We start from the raw sequence: 26710 nt of genomic DNA on the forward strand, positions 1-26710 counted from the left end.
TGTGTGTGTGTGTGTGTGTGTGTGTGTGTGTGTGTGTGTGTGTGTGTGTGTGTGTGGTGGCGGCAAAGATAATTGGTTCTTATTGAGAGTCAATGAATCCTGACCTGTGATCTTTCTCTTATATTGGTCGTAACTTATTTTCTCTTTGGATGCTTCAGTGTCAAAGCTCGTGGTGGGAGCTCTCAGCGGCAGCACCAATCAGCAGCTAAGGATCTAACACAGTCTCCTGAAGTTTCCTCCCCAACAACTATCCAGGTCACCTATCTGCCCTCCAGCCAGAAGAGTAAAAGAGCCAAGCACTTCCTAGAGCTGAAGAGTTTTAAGGATAACTACAACACACTAGAGAGCACCCTCTGACTGAATTTGGGGATAGCCATAGCCAACATAGCTCCAATAGGAGAATCCAGTCTGTACCCAGGAATCTCTTCAGGGCAAGAGACACAGCAGCACTGGACAGCATTGATAGCATTATGCCCAGAATTCTTGAAATGTGTGTCTGGAGATCATTCCTTAGCTTATCCCTGTGGTCTGTTGAACTACAGTTCCATGAGGCTCTCTTTCCCTCTCCAATAGATTTTTTAATGGAGTTGAATCCACATATTTTTCTTCTCTTCGTGTCATTTCCTCCTTACCCCAACTTGTTTTCGATCATGGTTATTTTTTGCCTTCTCCCAAAGTCAGTTTTATCCTAAATAGATTAGTGGGAGTGGGGGAGGGGGCATTTATGATGTTAGAAATGGAAACCACAGAGCCCCCTATCTTACCCACTCAGGTGGGGACTCTAGCCCACAGACATGTCATTTAAAGTTGTGGAGTAAAAAAGGCAGAAGAGAACTAGGGTATTGTACTTCAGCCAAGCCTTGTTGAGATTTGTGTTGTGTTTCATGCACTGCCTTGCCCTTCTCTTCACATACTGTATAGAACAAGATGTGACTGAGGGAAACTGTCAGTGATATAGGCACTAATTCCATATTCCCCCAATAAGTCACTGCACTGGTCTGACTTTATAAACCGGTTATTTAATAAAAACAGCTGTAAAAATAAGCATATTATTACTGTTCTTTACTGATTTCTGTTCCTACCTAGCTGGAGTAGATGGGGGTGGGGGAGGCAGTATGGGTATGTATGTACACCAATGAGGGCATGATGGGACTGATTCCCCTGAAATCATAGCTATGGAACTACCTCTATAGCCTAACATACGAGGTCCTGGATTTGGACCTGTGGCTCTTGTAGAGGGTGGTGGGGTCAGAAGTCTGAAGAACTAGGATTCCCTTTCAGGTCTCCTAGGCAACAAGCAGGTGACCAATCAGAGCTTAAGCCTAGGGCATAATTGCAGACATGCCTAGTAACCAGGGTAATTGAGATCAGTGAGAGGGCAAAACAGGAAGAGCAACAATCAAGAATATCTGTCCAACCTACTAAAGAATCCATGGCAAACCCGAGAGTGTCCCTGTCCCTGGACGAGGTCATAAAGATAGAAGAGGTATGGCAGGGATTAAGCTCAATTGAAAGAACTTCTGATGGGGTTACCCAGATCTGTTTCCCCAGTGTGAGCATGGGGAAGTACCAAGAAAGTGCTTTGTAAGGAACTTCCCCACCCCTGAAATGGGATGTTGCTTTCCACGTGTTGAAATATTTTGAATGATTTATTGCTCGATATTAACCTGCCCTATTTCTGATGGAGTGAGTGGGTGGGAAAAGATCCTCCAAGTTCCTCTTAGGCCAAGACTAACGAATAGGATGCTAGGGTGAGGGGTTTGGAATCTGGGCTGACCAGGTGCATTCATTTTCCTTGCAGAGTTACAAGAGGATGGTAGCATTTGAGAAGGCTGTTGAGAGGTAATTTCCCATGCCCTCCCCCCCAGCATTTCCACTTACCAGTATGGTCTCCTCTGTTTTCTCCATCCTCAATACTATAAGGTATTTATCCCAAAGATTCAGAGAAAGGCAAGAATTAGCTTCACATAACAAATGTAAATACATACCAGTTCACTAATGACCCCCAGATTAGACTACAGTACCTAATTTTGCCCTTCCTCCTATTTCTTCTCCCACAGTACCCTGAATGTAAATGGGAGTGGTCGGTAAGGGGGAACTTCTTTCGAGATCTATGCCCAGCAGTATAATAAACACTTATGAGAGGTTCCAGAGAGATAGAGATTGTACCTACACTTGAGCTTACTTATTTAGGAAACACAAGACAAATTCTAGCTCACAGAAATGCCTAATGGTATTCTATCTTCCTAACTGAAATCCACATAAATTCTCCTGGGACAGTTGGAAAAATACAGTAGTTCAGTGCGTATGGCAGGCAACAATGAACCAGAGGAGGAACCCATATGCCATCCTGAGAATGCAAGACATCATGGAACAGGAGATGGCATTGGCCAACAAGCAGCTGCTAACTGTGAGTGGGTCAAACCCACTATTGTTCCCTTTGCCCCATTAGGATTCCCAGGGCCATCCATGATCTTTACCCTGAACCACTTTGCTTGCTAGCAACTAGCTGCATTTACCATGTCCTTGTTTCACCAACGCCTTTTCATTCTAAATACCAGAGCTTTGTATTCAACAATTGCATCCTACTTGTGTCGCATATTTTGCTATCCAAATGTACCAACAGCCAAAGATTCTCCAGTGCCTAGCACGACTGTCACATAGTAGGTTCTTAAATGTTCGTTGATTGGTTGATTATCTGATCTTTTTCCCTTAGTGCTTCTCTAGCTCCCTAGACTCAATGTACTTTAAGTTAACCTTATTTCTATTTCTTTACTGTCCCTTAACCCCTGCTGTATCGTATTGGATTCACCTAGCTTGAGGAAATGATGTGGTATGCTCCGTGTCCATATGTGTGAAGTGTATGCTATCTTCCCTATCCTAAGCTACCTCCTGTCCCTATGTCCAAATTAAAAAAACAAAACCCAAGAGCTAGGGAACCAGCCAAGGGCAGAGGTGGTGGGTGGGTGCCAAAAGGCAAATTTCCACACTTTACTTTGTCCCTTCCTCTCCCAGGTTCGGCAGGCTGCCTTAAGTCAGCTGTTTGAGGAGGAGCATCGACAGTACCAGCAGGAGCTAAATCAAATGGGCAAATCCTTCTATGTGGAAAGGCTCTGAAGGCTTCAGAGGCACTGTCCCTTTTTCTCTAACAGTTCATACTTCCAGGCTCCCTAAGGCCTAGAATTTTTTTCCCTAGGATAAGTCTGGATCAGGCTATTTGCCTGCAGCCAGATTGTCCATTTCTCATCTGTAACTTTTTATTTTTTGGTAAAGATGATGCATTAAAAGGCTAATGAGGCAAGAGTGACCTCTTGTGATCAATTCAGGGACTGTAATTCTGATGAATATTATTAACTGGGTGGGAGAGGGGAGTTATTTGATGCAAACTATGATTCTGATTGTTAATAGTTTAAATATGGCTCTACCACTAGGCCAGCTGGCTCACTACTTTAAGCTCAGTCCTTGAGGCTCACTCTTCAGATCTGTGTCAAAACTTCTGTTTCCACAATTATCCAAATTCGGTGATTTATCTTCTCTCTCTCTCCAAACTCCTACCAAATTTCTTTTCCACAAGCCTTTTCTGTTTAAACACATTCCTTCAATTGCTGCTACTCATTTTCAAGTCTTTTCTCACCACTTATCTATGTTTACTATATTCCCTTATATATCAATGACTGCCCCAGTCAAGACTTCACTTACTTATGGGCCTAGGCCATAGGAACACTCTCTGCTACCACTGCCATTAGGGGATATCTCATCAATGTCCTTAATCTTTCACTGAAGCCCCATTACTGAAAGACTGTGAGATGTGGAGTGAAAAAATCACTGGATTTGAAGTCAGGAAAGACCCAGGTTCAAATTGTGAATCCAATACTTACTGTGTGACCATCGACAAATCACTCAAACGCTATGAGCCTCAGTCTCCTCTTTGAATGGAGACAATATTTCCACTGCCTTCATTTCATAGGACTGTTGGAAGTTTTAGAAATGTTTAAAGCTCTATAGAAAGCTACTAATACTACTACCACCACCACTGACAATCTTACTGTCCACTCTACCCAGGATTTCCTGCTTCTGCCAAATACTTACATACCAAAACCCCCATTCCCATTGGAGTCCAAAACCCCAAGAACCAGTTGCCACCACTCCCTCCTGCAAACCACTATCTGCTGCTAAAGGCTTGGGCTTTGAGAAAGGGAAGCCCATCCTATATGCAGAACAAACACTCTCTAAGTTAATGGTTCTCAAAGTGTTATGCAGGGACACCAAGGGTCCACTAGACCCTTTCATGGGGTCCACTGAGGTCAAAACTTTTCATAATGATTTAATTTCTAATATCATTAATACTGATATATAGGTAGATAGATATAATCCACATAAAATTTCTTTGGGTGGGGAGGGGGGATCCTCAATATTTTGAAGCGTATAAAGGGATCCTGAGAAGAAAAAATTTGAGAACTGCTTTTAATTAAGCCATGGGCAGAAGCTTTGATGTAATCTCTATCCCTAGCACTATTTCCTCCATGTATAGGCATTCAGAAAATGTTTGAGAGTGAGCTTGGTAGAGGGTAATACTCCAAATCCTGGAATAATATGTATTTTTATGTCTTGCAACTTAAAATTCTAAAAGTATGCTTCCTTAGAAACATTGTTATAAATATTGGTTCATTTCTGTGAAACTAGATTCTAGTTGGAGATGGGTGTGGTGAAATCTATGATTTCATCAGTGTAGAGAATTAACTGCTATTGAGAAAGTCCCTCTGACAATAGATATCAGCCACTATTTGGCAACTTAGATTAAAAAACAAAACAAAACTTTAAAAAGGTTTACTTAAATCTTACTTAAACTAGCTTTAAAAAGAGCCAGTGTGTATCGGGGACAATAACTGAACCCAAATCTCTGATTCTGAGTCTAGTTCACCATCTAATTGGCCACACAGTCTCTTAGTTAAGTGATAGTTGAACAGGCTTTTGCAGACCGGTATAGAAATCTAACCTTTGATCACATTGTTTCTAAAGGGAAATGAGCTCCAAAATGACATAAATAAATGTTTGAAACACAATTCATTAAAAAAGAGATTTCTATACTCCTTTCTATATGTCCCTGAAACTCCTCCAGGCTGCATCAAATTATGTTGTTTACTTGTTCCCCATATTTTCTCAATAGCTCCCCTTTTCTCCCTGCTCCTAAATTGGGGGAAACTCCTGCCTGGGTGGTAGAACATCATGAACACGTTTTCTAGCCTGAGAATCAGTTCTGATAAGCTCTTTGACAGTAGAGAATGTTTCATTTTTGTTTTTGTATCCCCAGTATCCATCTTGGTGCCTTGCATATGGCTGGTAGTTAATATGAGTTATTTTTGTCTATCATAAAGACAGGTTAAAATACAATCCACAATAAATTAGGGGAGGGGGTAGTTCTTTGAAGTCTGGATATCCTAGGAGCAAAAGTGTAACCACAAGGGGAGAGTGTCCTTATTCTTATTAAGATATGTAGAACTAATCATTAGATTGTGACTTCTTGAGGGCAGGGTCTGTCCTTTGCCTTTTGTTTGTTTTTGTAGCCCCGAAGCTTAGCACAGTACCTAGCACGGCAGAAGGTGCTTAATAAATGTTTATTGACTGAACACAATACTGATTTGGTTTGACTCGGGCCAACTACAGCAAGACTTTCATCTCCTTTCTTGGAAGCTTCGCCCTTCTTGATGCAGCCCAAAATAGCATTAGCTTTTTTGGCTGCATGTCACTCTGTTGATTCATATTGAGCTTGCAATCCACTTAAAACCCCCTGATCTTTTTCAAACTGCTGTCTAATCGTACCTCCCCTACCCCCATCCTGCCCCCACCTTATACTTGTGAAGTCAGTTTTCTGAACCCAAGAGCAAGGCTTTATAGATACCACAGTACAATTTTATCTTGTTACATGTGGCCCAGTTCTCAGGCTAGAGCCTGAGAATTTCTTGTACTTTATACCATCCAGTATGCTAGCTATCCCTCCTCCCAGCTTTAGTGGGAGGACTAAATGTCATCTGCCAATTTGATAAGTACATGATCTCTGCCTTTTTCCAAGTCATTGATAAAAAATGTTGACTAGGACAAGGCCAAGTTACATACCTGAGAGATGTCATTGGAGGACTCTCCAAACTCTTATCAAACCATTTGGGTCTAGCCAGTCAGCCAGTTGTGAATTCAGCTAATTGTGTTATCTATATTTCTCTAACCCACTTCCACCCTCTTTATCTCCCCCGGGTCTGAGTCTTCCCTTCCCCCTTGTTCTTCCTTTCATGCACTCATCTTCAAGGCCAATCCCTACTCCTAATAATAGATCGCCCTCCTCCAATTTCTGCCTTATGTCTCCCTCTATGCCTCTATTATCTGTAGTCTGTCTACCCCTGCTCCCTGCCGTGACATCCACTTCCCTCTCTATTTCTCTGACTTGGTTTCCCTAGCCACATATTACCCTTTGCTTATTATAATCTCTGACCTTGGACTCTCCCTGCCTCAGGGCTTGTCATTGCTGGGCTGGCTCTGCTATTGGCAGGCCTGTCCCTCACTGAGCCTGCCTTCCCAGCCCCACTGTCTGCTTCCATTACATCAGCAGAATCATTCACTCTAACTCTTCCTTTCTGATACTGGTGTCATGCATGCTGGGCTCCCCTGGGGTCAGAAAGACTATCTACATCATTTGTAGGGAAGGCATGAAAATAGTCCAGAGAGGAGGGCTGAGAACATTTCATGTCATGGTCACGTCCCTCTCCTCCCTAGCTTATTTAGATATTCCCTTACCCCCAACGACCCAGTCTCTTCATCTACATCAATATTCCCTAGGCCTGCTTCTTTTCCTGCAGTGCTCTTCAGTCCTTGGCTCCCTCAAATGCTCTCTTAACACCTTTTCTCCCCTCTGTAAACACCCTCTTTTCCCTATTTCTTCCAGTTTTTGATCATCTTTCCTCATGCCCTACACAACCAGGTTAAGTTTACATCAAGAGTATGGAATTAGTATGGTCTCTTTTCACCAGAAACAACAATTCTAGCATCAGGGTTTGGGCAAGGTTGATGAAGTAAACAAGAGTGCACTTGGGGATATGGGGAAAGGCAGTGTCAGTAGGCAAAGAGAACAAAGATGGCACCAACAGTTATGAAGGTATAATCACAAGAACTCTGTTGAGTGCCCGTAAGCTGTTCTTTTCCCTAGAGGACATGAACCACAAGGTTGACAGAAATTGATAGGCAACAAGGGACAAACTATCGATCTGGCCCAAGGACAGAGTGTCATTTAGAGGCAGGGCGGGGGGGAGTCTATAATAGTGGGAACAGGGACACATGGGGCAGGCCTGCCTGGGGGCTGAAGCCATGTTGCTGGATCCCCCCCCCCCCCTAGAATTTTCCAATAGTTATAACCCTGAGCTTTGGTCACAGCCTCCAGAAGCATCTACCCTCTTCCTCAATGAGATTCTGTTCCTCCTCTACCCAGTGAACTCCTGTTTGAAACTAGCTGGGCCAATGGTAAACTGGGGTCTTTACAGAAGAGCTGCCAAAGAGGAGAAGCATGGATCTTTGCAAGGAAGGAATCCTAAAGAAAAAAGAGGGGCAGTCCAGACTCTTAGATTTCCTACAAGAGCAAAAGTCCCAAAGGAGAAGAGGAACATGGATCCTAGCCCTTTTCATCAAATGCAACTGGCTTTTTCCATTCTGCTTATACAGCCTCCAGGCTGAGTCAGGAAAGAAAGGCTGTAAGTCATCTGCAACCTGGGGTTCTCTGATCCCATTCCACTAGGAATCCTGGGATGGGTGAGGGGGAAATTAAAGGCTAGACATTTTAAAAAGACTGGGTCACTTTTGTTATAGGCACCTGAGAAACAAATGGAATAAAACTGACTTGCATGAGTGGCATAAAGAGGGAAAGGAATGGAAAAAAGGGGCAAGATGGGGAAAGAAGTTAAGCATTGCCTGGAAGTTCTATGTCTATGCTACCCAGGGTATGAGAACAATCAAGTGGAAATCAGTGGACTAGAATTGGTCAGGTACTTATGGGGTTGACCTCCACAGCTTTTCGAGGTGTGAATGGAAAGGTTCTACTAGGGAATATATACTGGAACTGGTGTTCCATTATGGAGGCAAAGTAAGGTTTACCAATAACATACGGTTGGGGATTCTCAAGGTGCTTAAAGTTAGGATGAGCAGATGCAGGTCGATAAGGTGTTGACATTGCTGATCCATCATGTATCTTGGACATAGGATAGGAGAATCTCTGGCCTGACTTACTAAGAGTAGTACATGGATATGGAGCCTGTCCAGGCATGTTTTCCTAGCCAATCTAACCAGCCATTGTGAAAGTCAAGGGCATTGGGGAGGACAGGAGCACAGATTGGGGAGGCACTGAGGGAAAATGAACAGGAAGGGGTATGGGAAATGAGAAAAGGGCAGGAGCTAGTACTGATATATAATCCATCCTTTCACTGACCATGCTCGGGCCCTTAATTTTTCATTTTTGCCTATTCCCAGGTTCCCTGCTTCTGTGTGATATGTTTGATATTAGGTTGTTTGATAGCGAATCAACTAAATGTCAAACATATTCTTACAGCGGTTGGGTGATTCAGCATCACTATGACCTCTCCCTTTCTCCCATTTTTTTCTCCCTGCCCCCAACCCCTTCTTTAGAAAAGTAACAGCTATAGTCTAAGGAGTTCTAACAGGATCTGGAGTGGAGTGGTGGTATATAAAAGCTGAAATTTTGGGATCTAGTCCTCTTGTAAACTGGTCCTTACACTAGAAAAGACTTCATTGTCCTTATCCTCTCAGATTTGACATCCTTATTCCTCTCCATCTCTTCCTGTTCTCATCCTTTCCCCAATCCTTATTCAGATCCTTCCTCAACACCTATTATTTCCTCATCCTGAATTTTCCTGTTTTCTTCATTTTCAGATTTGCTACCACAAATATTTCTACTTCCATATTCCATAGCAGGATTCCTTGGTACCTTTATTGGATCTTCTCTCTGAATCATTTGGTATCATAGAGGTGCAATGTAGAGTACTGGACAGGAAGACTAGAGCTTTGAACTCAGATACTTACTAGCTGTGTGATCCTGAGTAGATCACTTAACCTCTATCTACCTCAATTTCCTCAACTGTAAAATGGGGATAATAACAGATTATTATTGTTTTAAGACTCAAATGAGATCGTATTTGTAAAGCATCTGGCACATAATAGGCATCATAGAAATGCTTGTTGCCTTCCCACTTTTTTTATCTGCCTGTTCTTTGGATAACTAGATCCTCCCAGGGATGGTTAACACCTCTGCCTTAAGCCATTAGCCACAAATACCATGCCCTCCATGCTGACAAGCTAGAAATAAATATCTGACTTTGGACCAAATTTCACCTAGCATAGGATTTAAGTCACATATCAGGCCACATGCTACCCAACCTCCTCCCTGCCACTAGTTCTCATGTCCCTGAGAAGTGCCCACCTTCTTTTCTGGTACACACTTTGGTGCCAGAGTTCTGGGGTCATCAGCCACCTGTCAGCAACCAGGCTCCAGGGAAAGAGTGACTATGGATGGCCTTGAGTTGATCCAGGAAGGGAGGGGAAAATGATGAGGGTTGGAGGAGGGGGAAAGGAGGTGATCAACAGGGGACAACAACCTTGGACATTGTACTTTGGAAGGTGACAGGAATTCTATTTAAAGATCCAAAACCACATGTGGAAAATAGGGACTTACATCTCTCTCTCAGCTTCTCTTATCTGCCCCCCCTCCCCCAATCTCCCAATTTTTGTTTCCTTAGAATGGCTTCCTAGGTCCAGCTCTGATTCTTCTACCTAGCAGCCCTATTTTTACTTAATTCTTACAGTTTGGGGAAGGAAGAATGTAGTCTGGATCTCTCTTTAATAACCAGGGACCCCTAAAACCATACAACAATTTTATGATGGGGAGGAGCCATCATTGACCTTCCCCTCTTCTTTTCCCCAAACTCTTATTTATTTATTTATTTCCTCCTCCCAAATTCACTAGATACCAAGAATAAATGGAAAATACTTAGTGGGATATGCCTAGCACCAAGTTTAGATCAGGTGAGGGTTAACAGTAGGAGGGGTAGTCAGAGCCCTAATAAAGTTCCAAAAACTGGGACCTTCTAGTTGCCTGAAATCTGCCTTTCTGCCTCTTCCATAGCATTCCATTTTTCTCTCATAACAGTTATTAAGGTATCTAAATGAAAGAGGAAAAATAATTCATGTTGATAGGAGCCTGTCCCTCCCCCACTTTCTATTGTCTAAAACCAGCCTTCAGCTGTTCCTGAATTTCTCTAAGTGACATCAGTCCATCAGAGTGTTCCTCCCCATAGGAAGTCAATTTTAGGGAGGTGGAGGATTGAACAGGGCCATATTGGGATGGAGGGGTGGAGCTAGAGCCCTCAAGATAAAACCTCAGTTCTAGGGATGACCAGTCGCCCAGACAGAAGACCCTTAGCGTTTGTTCCAGTCCCCAACGACTCATAACTAACCCCAATGATGGAGGCCATCAAGAAAAAGATGCAAATGCTGAAGCTGGACAAGGAGAATGCCTTGGACCGGGCAGAGCAGGCTGAGGCTGAACAGAAGCAGGCAGAGGACCGAAGCAAGCAGGTGTGTGCTGCAATTTGTTTTTAACATCTACATGGGGCTAAGGGATATGGGAAGAGGATGAATAAGAAAGGAAGGTGACAGATAGAAAGGACAAATGTCTCTTTCTGGGAGAAATAGCCTTTTCCTGTGGTCCTAGCAGGGGCAATATTGGCCAGTGTTAAAGAGCTCCAGGTTGGGAAGAAGGCTATCTGAGTTGTTTGTCCTGGCTGCCTATGACCTCGAACAAGGTACTGAAACTTGCTGAGCCTCTGTTTATCCATTAATAATAATGTTAGTAGGGGCAGCTAGGTGTCGCAGTGGATAAAACTCCAGCCTTGGAATCAGGAGGACCTGAGTTCAAATACAGCCTCAGACACTTGACACTTACTAGCTGTGTGACCTTGGGCAAGTCACTTAACCCCAACTGCCTCACCAAAACAAAACAAAAAAATAATAATGATGATAGTAGTAGTAGTAGTAGTAATAGTAGCAATTATGTGGTACCTGCTATGTGCTAGTCACTGTGGTAAAATAGATGATCACTTTCCTGAAGAGTCCATCTGACTCTGGAAGCAGGGATAGGACACTAACATTCAGCACCTCAATGCCCTCATCAGTCCTTTAACACAAACCCCATCGAGATACCCTGGAATCTTTGGCCCTCAAGTCTCTGAAGTCAAAAATTGAGGGCAGATTAGACATCTCAAGTATCGGGCTGGTAAGTACTGGGCTTCCCAAGGCCAAATGACAAGGACAGAGAATTGGGAACTGGTTGATAGGGGAGTTTCCCTGGAGCTACTAGTCCAGAGGCTGGACAAGGAATCTAATTAGGATCTAGGAACCCAGGGACAATTAAACTGTAATTGTGGTGTATGTATTGCTTTCTTGGGGTTCTCACAGTTGGAGGACGAGCTGGCAGCTATGCAGAAGAAGTTGAAGGGAACAGAGGATGAACTGGACAAGTATTCAGAAGCCCTGAAGGATGCCCAGGAGAAGCTGGAACTAGCAGAGAAGAAAGCAGCAGATGTAGGTATTAGGTAGATGGGGTAAATGGGGGAGAGTTTGCATAAACATACATGATGAACTACATTATGTACTGAACATAACTCACACGAACACTTGTGAGGACACTGAATACAAATAGTATTTTGTATTCTCAAAAATACTCACAAATTCATACTTGTGAACTCACATGAGTAAAACCATGTAATGAGATACATAGACATATATTTTCTTTCTCACGATGCTATCCTGACCAAGACACTTCCATTTCATTTTGTCTGTTCATCTATTTATCTATTTTCTTAGCCCTTCTGTAGAGCTGGTAACAGATTGTGTCTCGTCCCAAACCAAACTTCTGAGCCCTTTACCTCAGAGGGCTGCCTTTATATTCTGCTTGGTCTTATTTTCCTTTTAGGGTGGGGTGCTTACCTCCTGGGCCATCCAGTTCAATTAGTTGATCCTAATGCCTTGCAGGAGGCCACTCCCCACTCCTCCGAGCTGGGTAGAGGGAGGGAACTCTAAGCCCATCTAACATGACTCATTTCATCTCCTTCTGTCCCCACATCCTAAGCTCCTGGCTTTTGTAATGAGGGTCTGGCATGCAGATGTGTATTAATAGGACATATGTCATCTTCTTACCACCAAACCCAGCTTGGGTTTCACACTGGAACAAAGAAAGAGGTAATATTATCCCTGGTCCAGCATGGCCTCATTATATTCTGAACAATTTGGGCATTTGTGCTTATGCCACTGAAATGCCACAGGGGGCTGTACCAGAAGAAACATGGGTAATATCCAAGGTAAGTAATAGAGCAGGGACCAAGGGAGAAATTTAGGACACAAAAGTAGCATATAGTGTTGTTATGTCATTATCTTGCTATATAACCTCTAGCAGAATACTATCTCTGAACCTCAGTTTTCTCATTTATAAAATGGAATTTATAATCTTTTCTCTTTTAACATTATCTGACCTGATTTCCTCCAACCCCCCTCGTTAAGGTTACTACAACAGCAAATGAGAAAACAAATGGGTAAGTCTTTTGAGGTTTTATAAGAAAAGCAGGATAAGAAATTTATTCAAGTTCCTCGATATTAATGAGCTATACAGTTAATTTTCAATTATCCATATTCTTTTTGTGAGGGGTTGGTCTAGATAGCCACTGAGGTCCGTTCCAACTCTCAATTTCTGTGATTCTGTAATAATAAAAGAGAGAAGACACAGGGATACTTTTTAAAGGATAATCATATCTATTTGGCTTTGAAATGCAACCAGACATATACCCTAACTCATTTTAATATTCCCCCCACTTCATATTTAATTCTAATCTCTCTCTTGTCTTTTTCAAATCATCAAACATCCTGTGAACATGGGGGAAAATTGGACACCAGAACGGATATACAGATTAGATACCCCCCCAAGTAATGACATTGCAATGCATGTATAATCAAAAATTCCCCAGAGTTCTATCATTTAAGTGGTGATAAGCACCTAGATGGTGACTAATAATGGAAATCTCACTATGTAAACCCTTCTAAGAAAAAAAAGCAGCACATAATTACAGAAACTAAGACGTGGAAGAGACCTTGGTAGCCATCAAGTCCAACCCATTCCTGAGAAGAATCCACACTCTAGAATACTTCTGCTTGAAGACCTCCAAGGAGAGGGAAGTCACCAACCCCTCAAAGTAGCCCATTCTACAGCTATTATGGGACAGCTCTAAGTGTGAAAATTTTTTTTTTCCTGTAATCAAGCCTAAACTTGCCTCCAAGAGAAATATAACTCCAAGATACCAGGCCATGGAGCAGTTTCTAAGAGCTAAGGATGCTGCTATTTCCTCCCTTTCTAAAAAGATTAAAAAAACTATTGACCATGGCAGAGGCTCTCTGGACATCGAATGTTCTTGAGGATTACTCTACTCTGGGCAATTCTGGGGAACTTTCTATTTGGTTCCTACAGACTGTCATGTGGAAGGGATTAGGGACTGCTGAGATACTAATACCAAAACAGGTTTAGTACCATTCTTGGGAATATAGGAAACTGCATCTCTTGAAGTAATAAGTCTTTTGGAAGAAATTTGGTATATCAGAGAACTCTAGGTTTGAGGTTCATGGCAGGAATGGCTGGCTTGGTGGCAAGATTATTAGGATTGTGTATTTGGGGAAGAGCAAATTTAAGTAATATGAGATTTGCACAGTGGGGCACAGATATTCAAGCTAATAGTCTTAGAGAAGTTATGAAAATTTCCAGAAATCAATTATTTCTGTCCTCCTCCTTTAGATTATACATGCACACATAATGCCATCCACTGGCCTATGAGGTACTATCATCATCAGAACTTATTTTATATAGCTCTTTAAAGTTTATAAAGCATTTCACACTCTCATTTGACCCTCATAACAAATAAATCTCCCTATACTGATATAGACCCACAAAAGGTAACAGAAATAATAACTCCTGGTTATATGTTGCTCCATGCTACACTATTTGTTGACTCTTATAACAATTCTATGTGGTAGGGAAAGTATTACCTTTATTTTACACGGGAGGAAAGTAAGACTCAGAGATATTTAATTGCTAGCTCAAGGTGACACAGCCATTAAGTGGAAGATCTGGCTCTCCCAGTTTTAAGACCAGTTCTCTTTCCACTATATATACCACATAAGACTCTCTCAGTGATCAAACTGAGCATGGCTGCACTGTAATCCAGACATACATTATTAGCCTCTACCTCTTCTTTCCAACAGGCATTCTTAGAGATTAGGCTGAGAAACAAAAGAGGAAGGATCACAGATTTGGAACAGAGAAGGGACCTGACAGATTATCTAGTCCAACCTCCTCATTTTACAGATAAAGAAACTGAAAGCCAGAGAGGTCAAGTGAAAGAGAAGTAGATTAGGTGCAAAATGGGAGAGTCTGAAATTGGGCTGCACAGAAGAGAAAAGGCACCTTGCAACCCAAGGAGGGATAGGGAGGTGAAGGGGTTGGCTTGATGTTCAGTTATTGGTAATGGAGAAAGATGAGAGATTGAGTAAGAGGAAACAGGCTATGGGGTCAGCTCTTCATGAAAGGCAGTGTAGTACTGTGGAAAAATTGTTGAACTTTGAATCCCAGCACTTGAGAATTTGAATCCTAGCTTTGGTAGTATGTGACTTTGGGTAAGTCATGTAACTTTTCTAGACCTGAGTTTCCTCATCTGTAAAATGAAGAGGTTGATCTTCAAAGATCCTTTCCAGTTCTAGATTTATGATCCTATGATTTATTTTTGTTGTTGAGTTGCCCATTTAGGGTTTTCTTGGCAAAGATATTGGAGCAGTTTGCCATTTCCTTCTCCAGTTCATTTTACAGATGAGGAAAATGAGGCAAATAGGGTGAAGTGACCAGCCCAGGGTCACACAGCTAATAAGTATCTGAGGCCAGATTTGAACTCAGGAAGATGAGTCTTCCTGACTTCAGGCCCAGTACTCTTATCCACTAGTGGTACTACCTAGCTTTTTGGAGCAATCTATCCAGCCCTATACAAAGAAAGAGTTAAAAGCTTAATCCCTGCCTACTGAGGGATTATGTAAAGAAGAAAGAAAAGTTGAATAGGCAAAGACCAAAGAATATGGCTTAATAACTTATCAATGAAAATATTATGTCCACTCAGGGGGCAAAGGAGTTGTTGAAATAGAAGTTGTGGTAGAGAAAATGAGGGAAGCAGGAAACTTTTATAGGAATTATATGTTTAAGTAATAAGGGGTTTTAGTTGTCTTGGAAAGCGTTGCTGGAAAAAGTAGGATTTTCAGGAGCTCCTTTGACAAAGGAAGAGTAAAGTAAAGGTTTGGGGAGGTCAGTCTCAAACCTTATGTATTTCCTTGACTTGGTTCTTTGCATAGAGATAAAAGCAGCAATTTTTCAGTGAGAACTAGTAGAAGGGAACATGGTTTAGGGGCAAAATGTTATAGCACTGTTATGCAGGGAGTAAAGAATGAGAAGGAGAATTGAAGGGTTGGGGGAGATTCTGGGTCTATATTGGCACCTGCCAATGTATTGTTGGTCTCCAGGAAAATAATAGCACATGACTCCTTAGCAATTCCGTCCATCATACTTTTAAGGGCTATAAGGTGTCAGCTCACCTGTTCCTCCGGATTAAGTGGAGATTATCTGTTTAAATATTTGGGCCTAAAGAATGCAGTGATCCTAAGGCGGTATCAAGGGCTTCTCAACACAATCCTAGTCTGTCCATGATAAAAAAGGATTTTTTTTTTTTTGTTTACCCTGGCCTTGAAAAAGTTTTTAAAAAAAGAGCAACAGTGCCCCCTGCTGACTGGCACATTATCTTAAAATTATTACAAATTTAGTATAACCACTATCAAACACATAAAATAAGAAATTTAACCATAAACCACAGAAGAAATTCAAGCATTCAATCATAAACTATAATTGATGTAAATTACCTCATTATCTGCTTCCAAAGATACTTTATACCAAGGAAGCAGGTGATACAGGATGGATAATTCCCAGGACTAGTTAGGGTTTCCTGTAATTCAGATCACTACTGAATCTCAGCCCATTGTTGTTCCATCCCTGCCCTGGAAGAAATATAAAAGGACAGGCTACCACTCAGGAGGACTGGGCAAATGCCCAACTGTCTTCTGGAATAGTTCCACTTGCAGGAAAGGGGAAAACTAGCCTTCTGAGAAACCATTCTTGGGATATGCTAAGAACCCAGTACCTGAAGAAACAGGTATGTATCATGTCTTCTGCCAACCTCAGCGGTTAGGACTTCTAGGCTGTTTGTATCTGTTTCATTTTAACTTAGTAGGACAAGCAAAGGGCAAAAAACCTTAGGGCTTCTGAGACAGTGAGAAAGAATTCAGAACTGTTAGTAAGTAGGAAAAGAAAAACAGAAAGAGGAGGGCAATTTATACTTTCTTGGAAAGAGCTGTCTGGGATGTTTAAACATCCTTAGCTTTAACATGATATAACTTAGAAAAAGTAGCTGTGAAAGGCCTCTCAAGAAGACTGAAACTAAAAGGCTAGTTTGAAGTTCAGGCTAGATTTCTTTTTTTCCGTCTAAAATGTTGTCTTCAATGTAGGTCCTCAGACACCCAACCTGGCAAGAAGATCAAGAGACAAAGCTAAGGAAACTAAAGAATAATCACTCCCCCTGGTCATCAAAAGAGGGAGCTCATAAGATGTACCCAATTCTGAGTTTTCTTTGCTCAGAATCTCTCAGTGTCTCTCAGAATCCTATCACGGGTGGCCCTGTGAGTCTGTTTCAGTCTGTAAATATGTCTCCTGATGTAACTGGAAACCAAGGCGGTAGTGAAGTTGGTAATGAATGTGGTTGTCAATGCAGTGAGAGTTTCTGAAACAGGGAAACCACCCCCTTCCTCGCTCAGTTGGGCTTAAACTCTGAGAACAGTTGTTTATCCATCCGTGCTACCTCCCAAGTCCGGTGCAAAGCCACAGCATGTGCACAGAGCAGGGCTCGTCCCTGAGAGCAGTGGGATGCCTTCCTCACCTGCTAAGGGACTGAGTGCTAGGGAGGATGTCCGAGTCCTGCAGTTTCCAGGAGCAGGAGGGGGCAGGCAGGCCAGTTTGTTGGGACAGCTCCGCTTCTCTCCGCCCCTCCGTGCTCTGGGTAGAGGCTTGGACGTCTAACATTAACCACAAGGACAGTAATGATTACGAGTGAGTAACTCCGCTTGGAGCCTGTAGTTTTATACGTGGTGAGTACAAGGTGCTAACATTTCTATCGTCCTTTAAGGTTTACAAAGTGTTTCTCATACACAGCAGGGTAGGCAAGTCCTCCCTTGTCGATCCGTCCATCCCTCGGGGCACCCGGGGCTTTGGAGACTTTCTCTCATTGCAGCTTGGGTCTTCCCGGCCAGAGCAGCTATGGTCGGTCAGGAGCTACCCAGGGCAGGGCCGGAGTCCGACTGGGATACCCAGAGAGCGGATCGTCGCCTCCTTCCCGGGGGCTGTCGGCGACTCTCCCGAGATGCCGGGAAAGAGGAGGGATGGACACCTTTTGTTAGGACTCAGCTGGAATCAAGGGGCTCCCGGCTGACCTGGGGTGGCGAGTTGGCTGGGAGGGGTCGAGGGGGGCGGGCAGCTTTGTGGAGCGTCACTGGAGCTTCAGACGAGTGCGCGTGGCGGGTCCGGCCATTGTTAGAAGCCCGCCAGGCCCGAGAGGCTCGGACTGGGCCGCGCCTTCTGGTTACCATGGCAGCGGCCCCCTCCCGCTCACGGCAGGAGACGGGTGGGGCGGTCGAGGGGGCAGTCAGTCTTCTAGTCAGTCTTCGGGGGTCCACACACAAGCCCCGCCCCTCGCTCCCCAACCCGTCTCCCTCCTAGGCCGCTTGCCGTCCAGCCTGGTTGGCGGAGGGAGGGGAGAAGGGGAGCTAGGCAGTCGTCACATCCGGACGGAGTGGGTGAGTTCCGGTATTTCAGGGCGGAGCAGGCGGAAGTAGGGCTGAGAAGCGGCAGCAGCACCGAGCGGAGGAGGCAGCAGCCGGAGCAGGAGCCGGAACGGGGCGGGCACCATGGCTGGTATCACCACCATCGAGGCGGTGAAGCGCAAGATTCAGGTTCTGCAGCAGCAGGCCGATGACGCCGAGGAGAGGGCCGAGCGTCTCCAGCGGGAGGTGGAGGGGGAGAAGCGGGCCCGGGAACAGGTACCTAGACAGGCCTGGCCGGGGCGGGGCTGGGCCGGGGGCTTGGAGGGACATGGGACCCCGGACTTGGAAAGTCACTACGCCGAGACCTGAAGGGGCCGTCCAGCTGGGGGTTGGCATCTAGCTTGAGGGGAACCAACATTGGGCAGAATCCGGTCGAGGAGGGCGGTGAACTGGGTCCCAAGAGTGGACAGGCGGGGCCGCCTGAGTAGGAGTCGTCCATCTCCGGAGCACCAGGAGGGGTTGCACGGCCGTACCGGGGCCGGGGTGTGGCTTCTCCCCAGCCCCCACTCCAGTCCAGACTCATTCATTCATTCCGGAGAAGCTGGGGCGCGGTCGGGGGAGGGGCTTTTCTACTCCCTCCCTCCCTTTGCTTGAGAGGAGACTGAGGGCTGGAAGGCAAAGCCCCCGAGTGGTTTCCTGGAGGGTAAGCGGTGGGCAGGGCTCAAAGCCGCGTGGCAGGGTTTCGGGGTGTCAGAACGAAGGGAGGCAGGAAAGCCCCCAGCCGAGGCTGCTGGCAGTCTTTCCGCTCCCCCCGCCTGTTCAGGAAATGAGGCAGCAGTTCGGTTGAGAGGAAATGCGGTACCCCGCTCTCCCCCCACAAGAGGATGGGGCTTGCAACGCCTCCCATCCTATTCTCTCTGCTAAGGTCCTTTCCCCCCAGTCCCGCCCCCCCCTCCCTCCTTCCCTTACCCGGGACAAATCTGAGGCAGGAGGGGAACCAGGGGTTCAACCTCCTTTCTCTTGTTGATGTCAATGTGGGAGCTTGTTTAGCTTAGGAGGCAGGAACCTCTGCCAATGTCAAGTCTTTGTTTCTGAAGCAAGATGAGTGCCCGTTGAACTTGTTGAGAACACTTCCTCCATACTGAACTGGTAAGCATGTATGTGTGTGCAGAGGGGCATCATATGGGCTGCCAGCTTCTGCTCGGAATTCTGGTGACATGAGCAATATAGTAACAGGTTATTCAGATCTGATGAACTACTGGATATGAATTGTGGGTCTACTTATTTCATTTTGGAATCCTTATTCCTTTGGTGCTCCTACAGAGAGTGGTTTGGGACCTTGAAAGTATCAAATATGTATTGGAATATTCTAGGAAGGCTATTGGTAAGCTTTGTGAAAGTGCTTTCTCCTTAGAAGTGGTCAAGGAGGGGATAGGGATAGCATAAAGAGTAGCACTTGGCAAGACAGATGATGTACTGGTGTCTGGTGGGAAATAATAGGTGGTAGAGGGATTGAGAAGGTAATTGGCCTAATAGTTTTAATACTTGATGAAATATGTAGCTGGAGAGAAAATCCATGTTTTCATTATTGATTTTGGTTCCTCTTCCCCAGGGTCAGCCTTTACTTCTCTGGTTTCTGGGTTGGGGGACTCCCCAACTCTGAGCTTATGGTTTTGGAAAGTGGAATTAAAAAAAGAGCAAGTTGAAGGGAGGGGGTGATGGTGGAGCTGGACATTAAACCAGGTACTTAGCAGAAATCTGAAGCACTTACACTACTAAGAGTTAATAATCTTATTAATAGACTTAATATTATTATAATCTTAACAAGCAATTTAGTACTCTGAGCTGTGGCTAGGTGGCATTCATCTTTGATTGGTAGTATTCCACCTTTTCTCCCTTTATTTGCTAACTCTAGCCTTAAATTAGTGGATGGTGGACCTTCCCACCCCACCCAGTGTTGGAACTTCTATTGATAAATTATCTTGAACTCCATTTTCTTGGAAGGAGATCTTGAATAGATACTGTTGAAAAGTACCATTGTTCATGATCCCATAGATATCTCATAGATTAATTTCTTCCTATTGGTCTCTGAATAAATTGAGCTGCTTTAATGTAGCTTTTTTTTTTTTAACCTATTTCGGGACTAATGTTGGTGTCTTGAGTGCTTAAGGGAGTAGCTGTAGATTAATGCTTCTCAATCAAGGGGAGCCTGCCAAACCCGATTATTGCCCTGAGGACTAGTGAGGAAGTATTCAAAAAGGGGAAGTAGGCTAATGTCCCTGTGTAATGAGAGTCTTCCCCCTCTCCAGCTCAGGGGAATCCAATAATTACCTTTTTACTCTGTCTTCCCTTCCTCTGGGGAAGGGAATGGAGCTGGGTCCTTTTATTACCTTTTCTAGAACATCCTGGAGTATTGATTTGTAGGCTGACTTCTCCACTCCCATACCACACTCAAGTTGTTACAGGAATTGTCACTTAAATTTTCTCTTTTTTTTTCTTTTGACTTTGGCTGCTCATTTTATCTGGACTACTAGAGCCAGCGTCTAGTTAGGTAGGGAAGGAGTGAGGAAGCAGTTTAGTGATGTGATCCTAGGGTCATTGGTGTGTCTGTTGGTGATTAACCTTCCTAATGAAGGCATCCTGGAAATAATACTTTCAATTTTAGATTTAACATTATAGCACTGCCTTAATGGAAACAAGGTGATATATATGAAAGCTTGTCTACTCTTTTGTGTTTTGCCCCTACTGCTACCCTGGTGGGTTTTGAGAGTTTGTTTCGTTATTGTCTGCCTTTCTAGAGGAGTTCTATTGAAGGGGGTTCATGGACTCTTCAACAGCACATACCAAAAACTGGCCTAAATCTTAGATTCCGGGCCTTGGAATGGTGCTAGACAATATTATATGGCAGATTCTCTGTGGGGCCAGGTGAGCCCAGATACAGCTCTGGCCTTTTTAAACCCATAAGTACACTTTGGGGAGGGGCCAAGAGCCCTTTGCTCTTATTGCCTTAGCCTTGCTTCTACCTTTGTTTACCCTAGGGCCTAGTACTTCATCCTTTTCCTCCCTGCCCCCCAAAATAGAAAGTTAAATTCCTCAAGGGCACACATATCTCCCTTAGTAGATAAACATGAACACAATAAAGGCACCAATACTAAATTCTTCCTTCACTTGGGGCTCCTGCATAACTTCTATTATTCTTTCCTTTTGAATGTTTGTGACTTTGCTTTAAAAAGAGAGAATACACAGTGGCAGAGTGCCAGGTTTGGACTAATTCCCTCCTTGTCTTTATCCCGACTTTAGGGGCATCAATTGTTTGGGCAAAGCAGTCTCCTGATTTAGGTCTAAGTGGAATCTAGTTTGCATGAAGCTGATTTTGGTGGTGTTGGTGGATTGTGAAGGACGTAACATGAGTTGGCTTCAGTGGCTTGGGCTGGTGGTCACCATCTTAGAGCCACTTGTGACCACCTGGGCCTCCTCTTTAGGAGTGTTGTAGATTTAGTGGATCGGGAAAAATTAACTGAACTAATCTAGTTGTGGGGGGTGGGGGGGAGTCACTAAATCCAAAAGGTCAGATCCATATCTGGGAGTGGAAGGGAAAAGAACAAGCATCTATTAAGCACCTGCTGTGTGCAAGGCACCGTGCTGAAGAGTTAGACAGTTATTCCCGTTCTGTATAATTCTAGTGGCTACAGATCCAGAACTCAGTGTTTTCTATTCCATTGTATATAAGGGCTTATACTTAATATTTTCTCCATCTATCTCACCATCCCTAGGAGGCAGTTGGTCCAGCTCATGAGATTTCTTCTCTTGATGTGAGATGATAAAATAGTGACATGTTAAAGGTGGAAGGTTTAAACCAAAATCTTAAGTCTAGTCTGTTTCCCTCCTTTTATGGTTGAGGAAATTGAAGCCTAGAGTAGGGAAGTGACTGTCTCTAAGGGTGTACAGCTAAGTGATAAAGTTAGAGGACTTGGACCAGATCTTTTGACAGTCAGTCTACAGCTCTCTTCCACTCCTCTTTCCCTCCTTTCTTGGGTCCTGGCCTGACTGAAAATCGGGGTACTCCTAATCTCAAACCAAAGACCAGATCTTGATTCAATTGCCCATTCTCAGAAGAGCAACAGTCCATAAGAACGAGGTTTGGAGTTGTCTCTGAAGAGATTACTGAGATTTCCTATCTTGGATTTTGCCTACCTTTGTCATGTGTAAGAATCACTGTTTTCTTCTCTCCCTCTCCCTCTCCCTCCCTCTCTCCTCTTGCAAAGAATGTTATTGTAAATGCTGGGTTTGTGAGAGAAACCGCCCAAGCTAGCTTGTTGTCATGGAAACCTGTATACCTCTCTCCACCCCCATAGTCTGATTTCTCCTGCTGCAGAATGGGAGGAACCTCCCTTCCATCTAGTGAAATGCCTGATGCTCTCCTCAGCTGTCCCCAATACCTGCTTCAGTTCTTGGTTTGGAATCTCTTGTTATCTAGAAAACAATAATTATGTTGCGGGTATTTCACAAACTCTCTACAATAAACCTGACTTCCTGAACTTTATCTAGTCAGGCCTTGCAAGGTCCTCCAAGAAAGATGTGCTTCCTGGGAGATAATTTCTTCCTTGGATGGATTAGGGTTAGAAGTATTTTTATATGGTCTGTTAAGGTTAGAATGGATTTTCAGACATTTATTTGGGCAAACTTCTAATTCCTGACCATATAGCTTGTGGCCCACAGGCTAAATATGATCAGCTTAAAATTATTTAACACCCCCTCCCAAAATAAATAAACCCCTTGCTATCTAGCAAGCTTAACAGGGTGGGGAACCTGCTGCCTTGGTCACAGGTTTCCCACCCCTGGCTTAGCACATTTTAGCATTGCAGTCTTCCCCACCTGATTTCCTCTTGGCTTCCTTTGTTTGAGTTTTGTATGCCAAAGGGACTGACTCTTAGCGTAATTGTATTTGGCTGTACATTCTTCCAACCCCACCCACCCAAAAAGGGGGGTAGCGGTGGGAGAAAATCAGGGCAGCAGGATTCAGGCACAATCATTGCCTGCTGCGCTGCGGAAGGGAGATCATGTTTACCAGGTGCTTGGATAAGCATCTGAATTAAATGGTGTGCAGGGTAGATTAAATTCTTATACTATTGTAGCAGCCAGAGTTTTGCTTGATAGCTAGTTAAAGGGTATGGACAAGAGTCTGAGAGGCTTTGAAAATTACAAATTTCATAATCTTTTTAGAATTTCATTACTTTCTGATCTTCCTCTCATCCTGCCCCTTGTTTCTAACGTATGGATCGAAGACTTCAGCATCCTTAGTCTGTCATTCATCAATAGTTGGCATCTTAGAAATCGGAATGATTTATTATTCATATTAGAAAGTGAATATAGGAAGGAGCTTATTAGTCTGTTAAATCTTAAAGATCACCTAGATAGTCCATCTCCCATTTTTTGCAGATAAACTGAGGTCCAAAGAATTTGTAACTTTCTTGTCATAATGATCTTAGGGATGTAGTGGAGCTGGTACTCAAATTCAGGTTTTCCAACTAACTCCAAATTCAGCATTCTTTCTATAACATTACATTGTGGCTGAGATAAAGCTTGTGAAATTATTAGTAGGTAGGCTTTGTTAAGGGGTTGTGGGAGAATATGAAGAGAGGCTTCTCAGAAACAGGTTCTTTAAGGAAGGAAGCAAATGTGTGGGTAGACATACATATTTCTCCCTTCTGCTGTTTTCCTGGTCTTTTGGATGTCAAAGATACTTTTAGACAGGCCAAAGTTTCTTTTATTTCTTTTCTTTAAAGGGCTTTGGAAAGCAAATGTTGAAGGGTTGAGTGAGGTTAATATTCAGGAATGGTTTGGGGCCCAGACATCTCTTCTCTTGGCCCTGACTCTAGAGGCTACTTTGGAAGAACACATCATAATTTTTCTCTGGTATTTGTCCTTAGAAATGGGTCAAGAGTTCAATAGGTGTTCTGGTGTCATAAAACAAATTACTAGATTAATCCAGGCACATAACCAGGTCTCCTTGTTTCTTATTTCTTATTCTCTCCTCTCTAAGACAGATTCGGAGCAGTCCGAGAACCCTTCTCTGCCTGCATTTTTCTAGCCCTGTTGTGTTTACGCACTTGAATTGGGACCAAAAAAGGGGTGTTGCTGACTTGCTAGGCAAGAAGCTGATTTCTGAAACCCTGTTCCGTGGAGCATGGCTGGGGTGAAGGGAGTTTATGCATATACTAAGTCCCAGATACAGATCTCTCTAATCAGTTGGGTAGAATTTGGCCTTGCTCAATTACTATGGCTCTGCCACCCTTTTCTGTCCCTTTCTACCTAGGCTGAGGCTGAGGTGGCTTCCTTGAACCGTCGGATCCAGCTGGTTGAGGAGGAGCTGGACCGTGCTCAGGAGCGCCTGGCGACTGCTCTACAGAAGCTAGAGGAAGCAGAGAAGGCAGCTGATGAGAGTGAGAGGTAAGTCTGGGTGCTTGTTCTGTGGCTTTCAGTAGACAAAAGGTTTGCTGACTAGATCTCTTTAAATTCTTACCTGTCCATTCTAAGAAATCTTTTCGGTTATTCAATCCAGTTTTGAGGTTTTCTTTTTCTTCTCTCTTGATCTCAGTCTTCCTTTAGATAAGCTATAGCATATGGGGAAAGGGCTTTTGAACTTTGACTCTTCAAACAGCTGCTTCCTTGGAATTTCTAAAGTCTTCATGCAGTTAACTTATGTTTATTATGGCATCTACAAGTTAGTCCCTCCCAGTTACAATCAGCCTTTGTAGTTACATTCTCCTAGCTAATTCTTATCTCATCTTTGTCACTTGGATATTTGCCTTCCTACAGGTAGATTAAATTAGATGAAAAAGAAAGCAATTCCTTGAGCCATAGGCTTGTGAGATCTTCAAGGTTGTTGCTTCATTCCCACATATATCCTTGCTTGCTGTGTTCTCTTTGTAGAGGTATGAAGGTCATTGAAAATCGGGCCTTGAAAGATGAAGAGAAGATGGAACTGCAAGAAATCCAACTGAAAGAGGCCAAACACATTGCAGAAGAAGCAGACAGGAAGTACGAGGAGGTGAGACCTGCTCCTGGCTGTGCCAGAGCTCTGCCCTGGAACCCTTTTGGAAGGGGGAGACAAAACATGTTGAAGGACAAGAGCGCTTGCTTTCCTTCACTGATCTCTGGCCTGGCACTTTTTGTATGTAGGTGGCCCGCAAGTTGGTGATCATTGAGGGGGACTTGGAGCGCACAGAGGAGCGGGCCGAGCTGGCTGAATCGTGAGTATCTAACTTCCAAAACCTTATCACAACCATTGGTCACCTTTCCTTTTTGTGGTCACTTATGTGGAAAAAAACCAGCATTCCTTCAATCTTGTTAAACAAGGCCTTTGGGGTTGGAGAAGTCTGGAACTTACTTGAAGAATAAAATGGGCTTCAAAGAGAAGACTGTAGAAGGCTTGGCTGTGGAATGACTTTTGTGTAGAATATTGAGAAGTTATGCAGTGATGGGTGGGGAAAGCATGTAACCTAGAGTCTCTGCCATCCTGGCCTCAAAATGGGGCCACCATTCTGCTCTTGTGTGTCCCCCTCTCCTTCCCAAGTCCTAGGTGGCATGGAGGGAGAGGAGTACAGAGGCTGCCATTGTTATATGGCATATTTGTTAATTAGGGAAAGGACAGACACTTACTGCTCTGTCTTAGCATCTTCTGGGCCTTGTATAACAAAGTCACCCCTAACATGAGCATACTTATGCTTCCCACCCATCCCCCTACCTGTATCCCAGACACAGCATGTCATGACCATGGTGATTTGTTTTTTCTCCTTCCCTTTTTTTCTTTTGCTCTGCTGCTTGTATTCTTGCTGTGCTTCTTTTTGACTTTTCTCCCTCCCCACAATCTGGCTTGTGCCATCCTGCCCCTCCCCTCCTTCCCCTGTGACTACACTAACAGCCGTTGCCGGGAGATGGATGAGCAGATCAGACTGATGGACCAGAACCTGAAGTGTCTGAATGCTGCTGAAGAAAAGGTACTAACTGTTGCGCCCATAGAAAGGGTGTGCGTGTGCTTGCGTGCGTGTGCGTGTTTGTGGTTTTGTTTTGTTTTGCAGCTGCCTCCCCTCCACTGGTTTGTTTGACTAGTCTTCTCATCTCTCTCATGGAATGCTCCATTCTTTCCCACTGACTTGGCATCCTTCACCTCTTCCTTCCTAGCTGCTTTACTGCCTTTCCACAGGGCCTGTCCTTCTCTTGGGGGGATTAGGGATGGTTGGCTGGGCAGCAGCTCCCATCTCCACCCGGGCAATGCTGTGCCTTGTTCCTGAAAAAATGTCCAGTCAGGAGCATGTCTTTTAGGGGTTCTTCTCTTACATCATTAGTCTTTCAGCATACTGGGTTCCAACCTAGAAGGGGTTAATCTTCCCCTGTGCTGCTAGTAGTGTGGGGGTGGGAAGAATGGGACTGTTCAGAGTTATCTTGGCACTTCTTTCCCTTGGTGACTTCTCAACCCTCTCTACCTATAGATTCACATCTGTGTGTCTCTCTCCTCTTTGTTTTCTTCCCTTTTCCTCTCCTGCCTTCTTTAAAACATCCACAGTAAGTGTTCTGAGCTGGAGGAGGAGCTGAAGAATGTCACCAACAACCTCAAATCTCTTGAGGCTCAGGCGGAGAAGGTAGGGGCTGGTTTGTGAAAGGGACAGGCTTGGGGCCTGGGCCCAGCCCTACCATGTGCATCCAGCAAGAGAAA

The 26710-nt window shown here is 44.0% G+C and overlaps 4 protein-coding genes across 8 annotated transcripts in view; all 4 read left to right on the top strand.

Annotated features, from left to right (window-relative positions):
• LOC114050036 (uncharacterized protein C1orf43 homolog) overlaps positions 1-1044 on the top strand; it is a 5803-nt gene extending 4759 nt beyond the window's left edge. For 2 of the 3 annotated variants that reach the window (XM_027871565.1, XM_027871566.1), the window contains exon 7: positions 159-1044. In XM_027871565.1, the coding sequence (XP_027727366.1) occupies positions 159-357 (199 nt within the window). In that variant the 3' untranslated portion in view covers positions 358-1044. The remainder of the gene's footprint in view (positions 1-158) is intronic. The other variant, XM_027871567.1, reaches the window with a different exon arrangement.
• Positions 1045-1146: 102 nt separating this feature from the next.
• LOC114050037 (uncharacterized protein C1orf189-like) lies at positions 1147-3305 on the top strand. Its single transcript, XM_027871569.1, has 4 exons — positions 1147-1486; positions 1802-1842; positions 2281-2410; positions 3016-3305. The coding sequence occupies exons 1-4, from the start codon at positions 1433-1435 to the stop codon at positions 3115-3117; spliced, it is 327 nt and encodes a 108-aa protein (XP_027727370.1). The 5' UTR covers positions 1147-1432; the 3' UTR covers positions 3118-3305.
• A 7159-nt stretch (positions 3306-10464) lies between these two features.
• On the top strand, positions 10465-16962 carry LOC114049444 (tropomyosin alpha-3 chain-like). The gene is made up of 3 exons (XM_027870702.1): positions 10465-10626; positions 11506-11631; positions 16873-16962. Exons 1-3 carry the CDS (start codon positions 10510-10512, stop codon positions 16960-16962), a joined length of 333 nt encoding a protein of 110 aa, XP_027726503.1. The 5' UTR covers positions 10465-10509.
• Positions 16963-18116: 1154 nt separating this feature from the next.
• LOC114049638 (tropomyosin alpha-3 chain) overlaps positions 18117-26710 on the top strand; it is a 19583-nt gene continuing 10989 nt past the window's right edge. For 2 of the 3 annotated variants that reach the window (XM_027870912.1, XM_027870913.1), the window contains exons 1-5: positions 18117-18270; positions 24311-24444; positions 24928-25045; positions 25177-25247; positions 25919-25994. In XM_027870912.1, the coding sequence (XP_027726713.1) occupies positions 18139-18270; positions 24311-24444; positions 24928-25045; positions 25177-25247; positions 25919-25994 (531 nt within the window). In that variant the 5' untranslated portion in view covers positions 18117-18138. Of the gene's footprint in view, positions 18271-19043; positions 19144-24310; positions 24445-24927; positions 25046-25176; positions 25248-25918; positions 25995-26710 lie in introns of those variants that run through there. The other variant, XM_027870914.1, reaches the window with a different exon arrangement.

The sequence above is a fragment of the Vombatus ursinus genome, unplaced genomic scaffold (assembly GCF_900497805.2).
Source record: "Vombatus ursinus unplaced genomic scaffold, bare-nosed wombat genome assembly UNPS02014798.1, whole genome shotgun sequence".
Taxonomy (NCBI): domain Eukaryota; kingdom Metazoa; phylum Chordata; class Mammalia; order Diprotodontia; family Vombatidae; genus Vombatus; species Vombatus ursinus.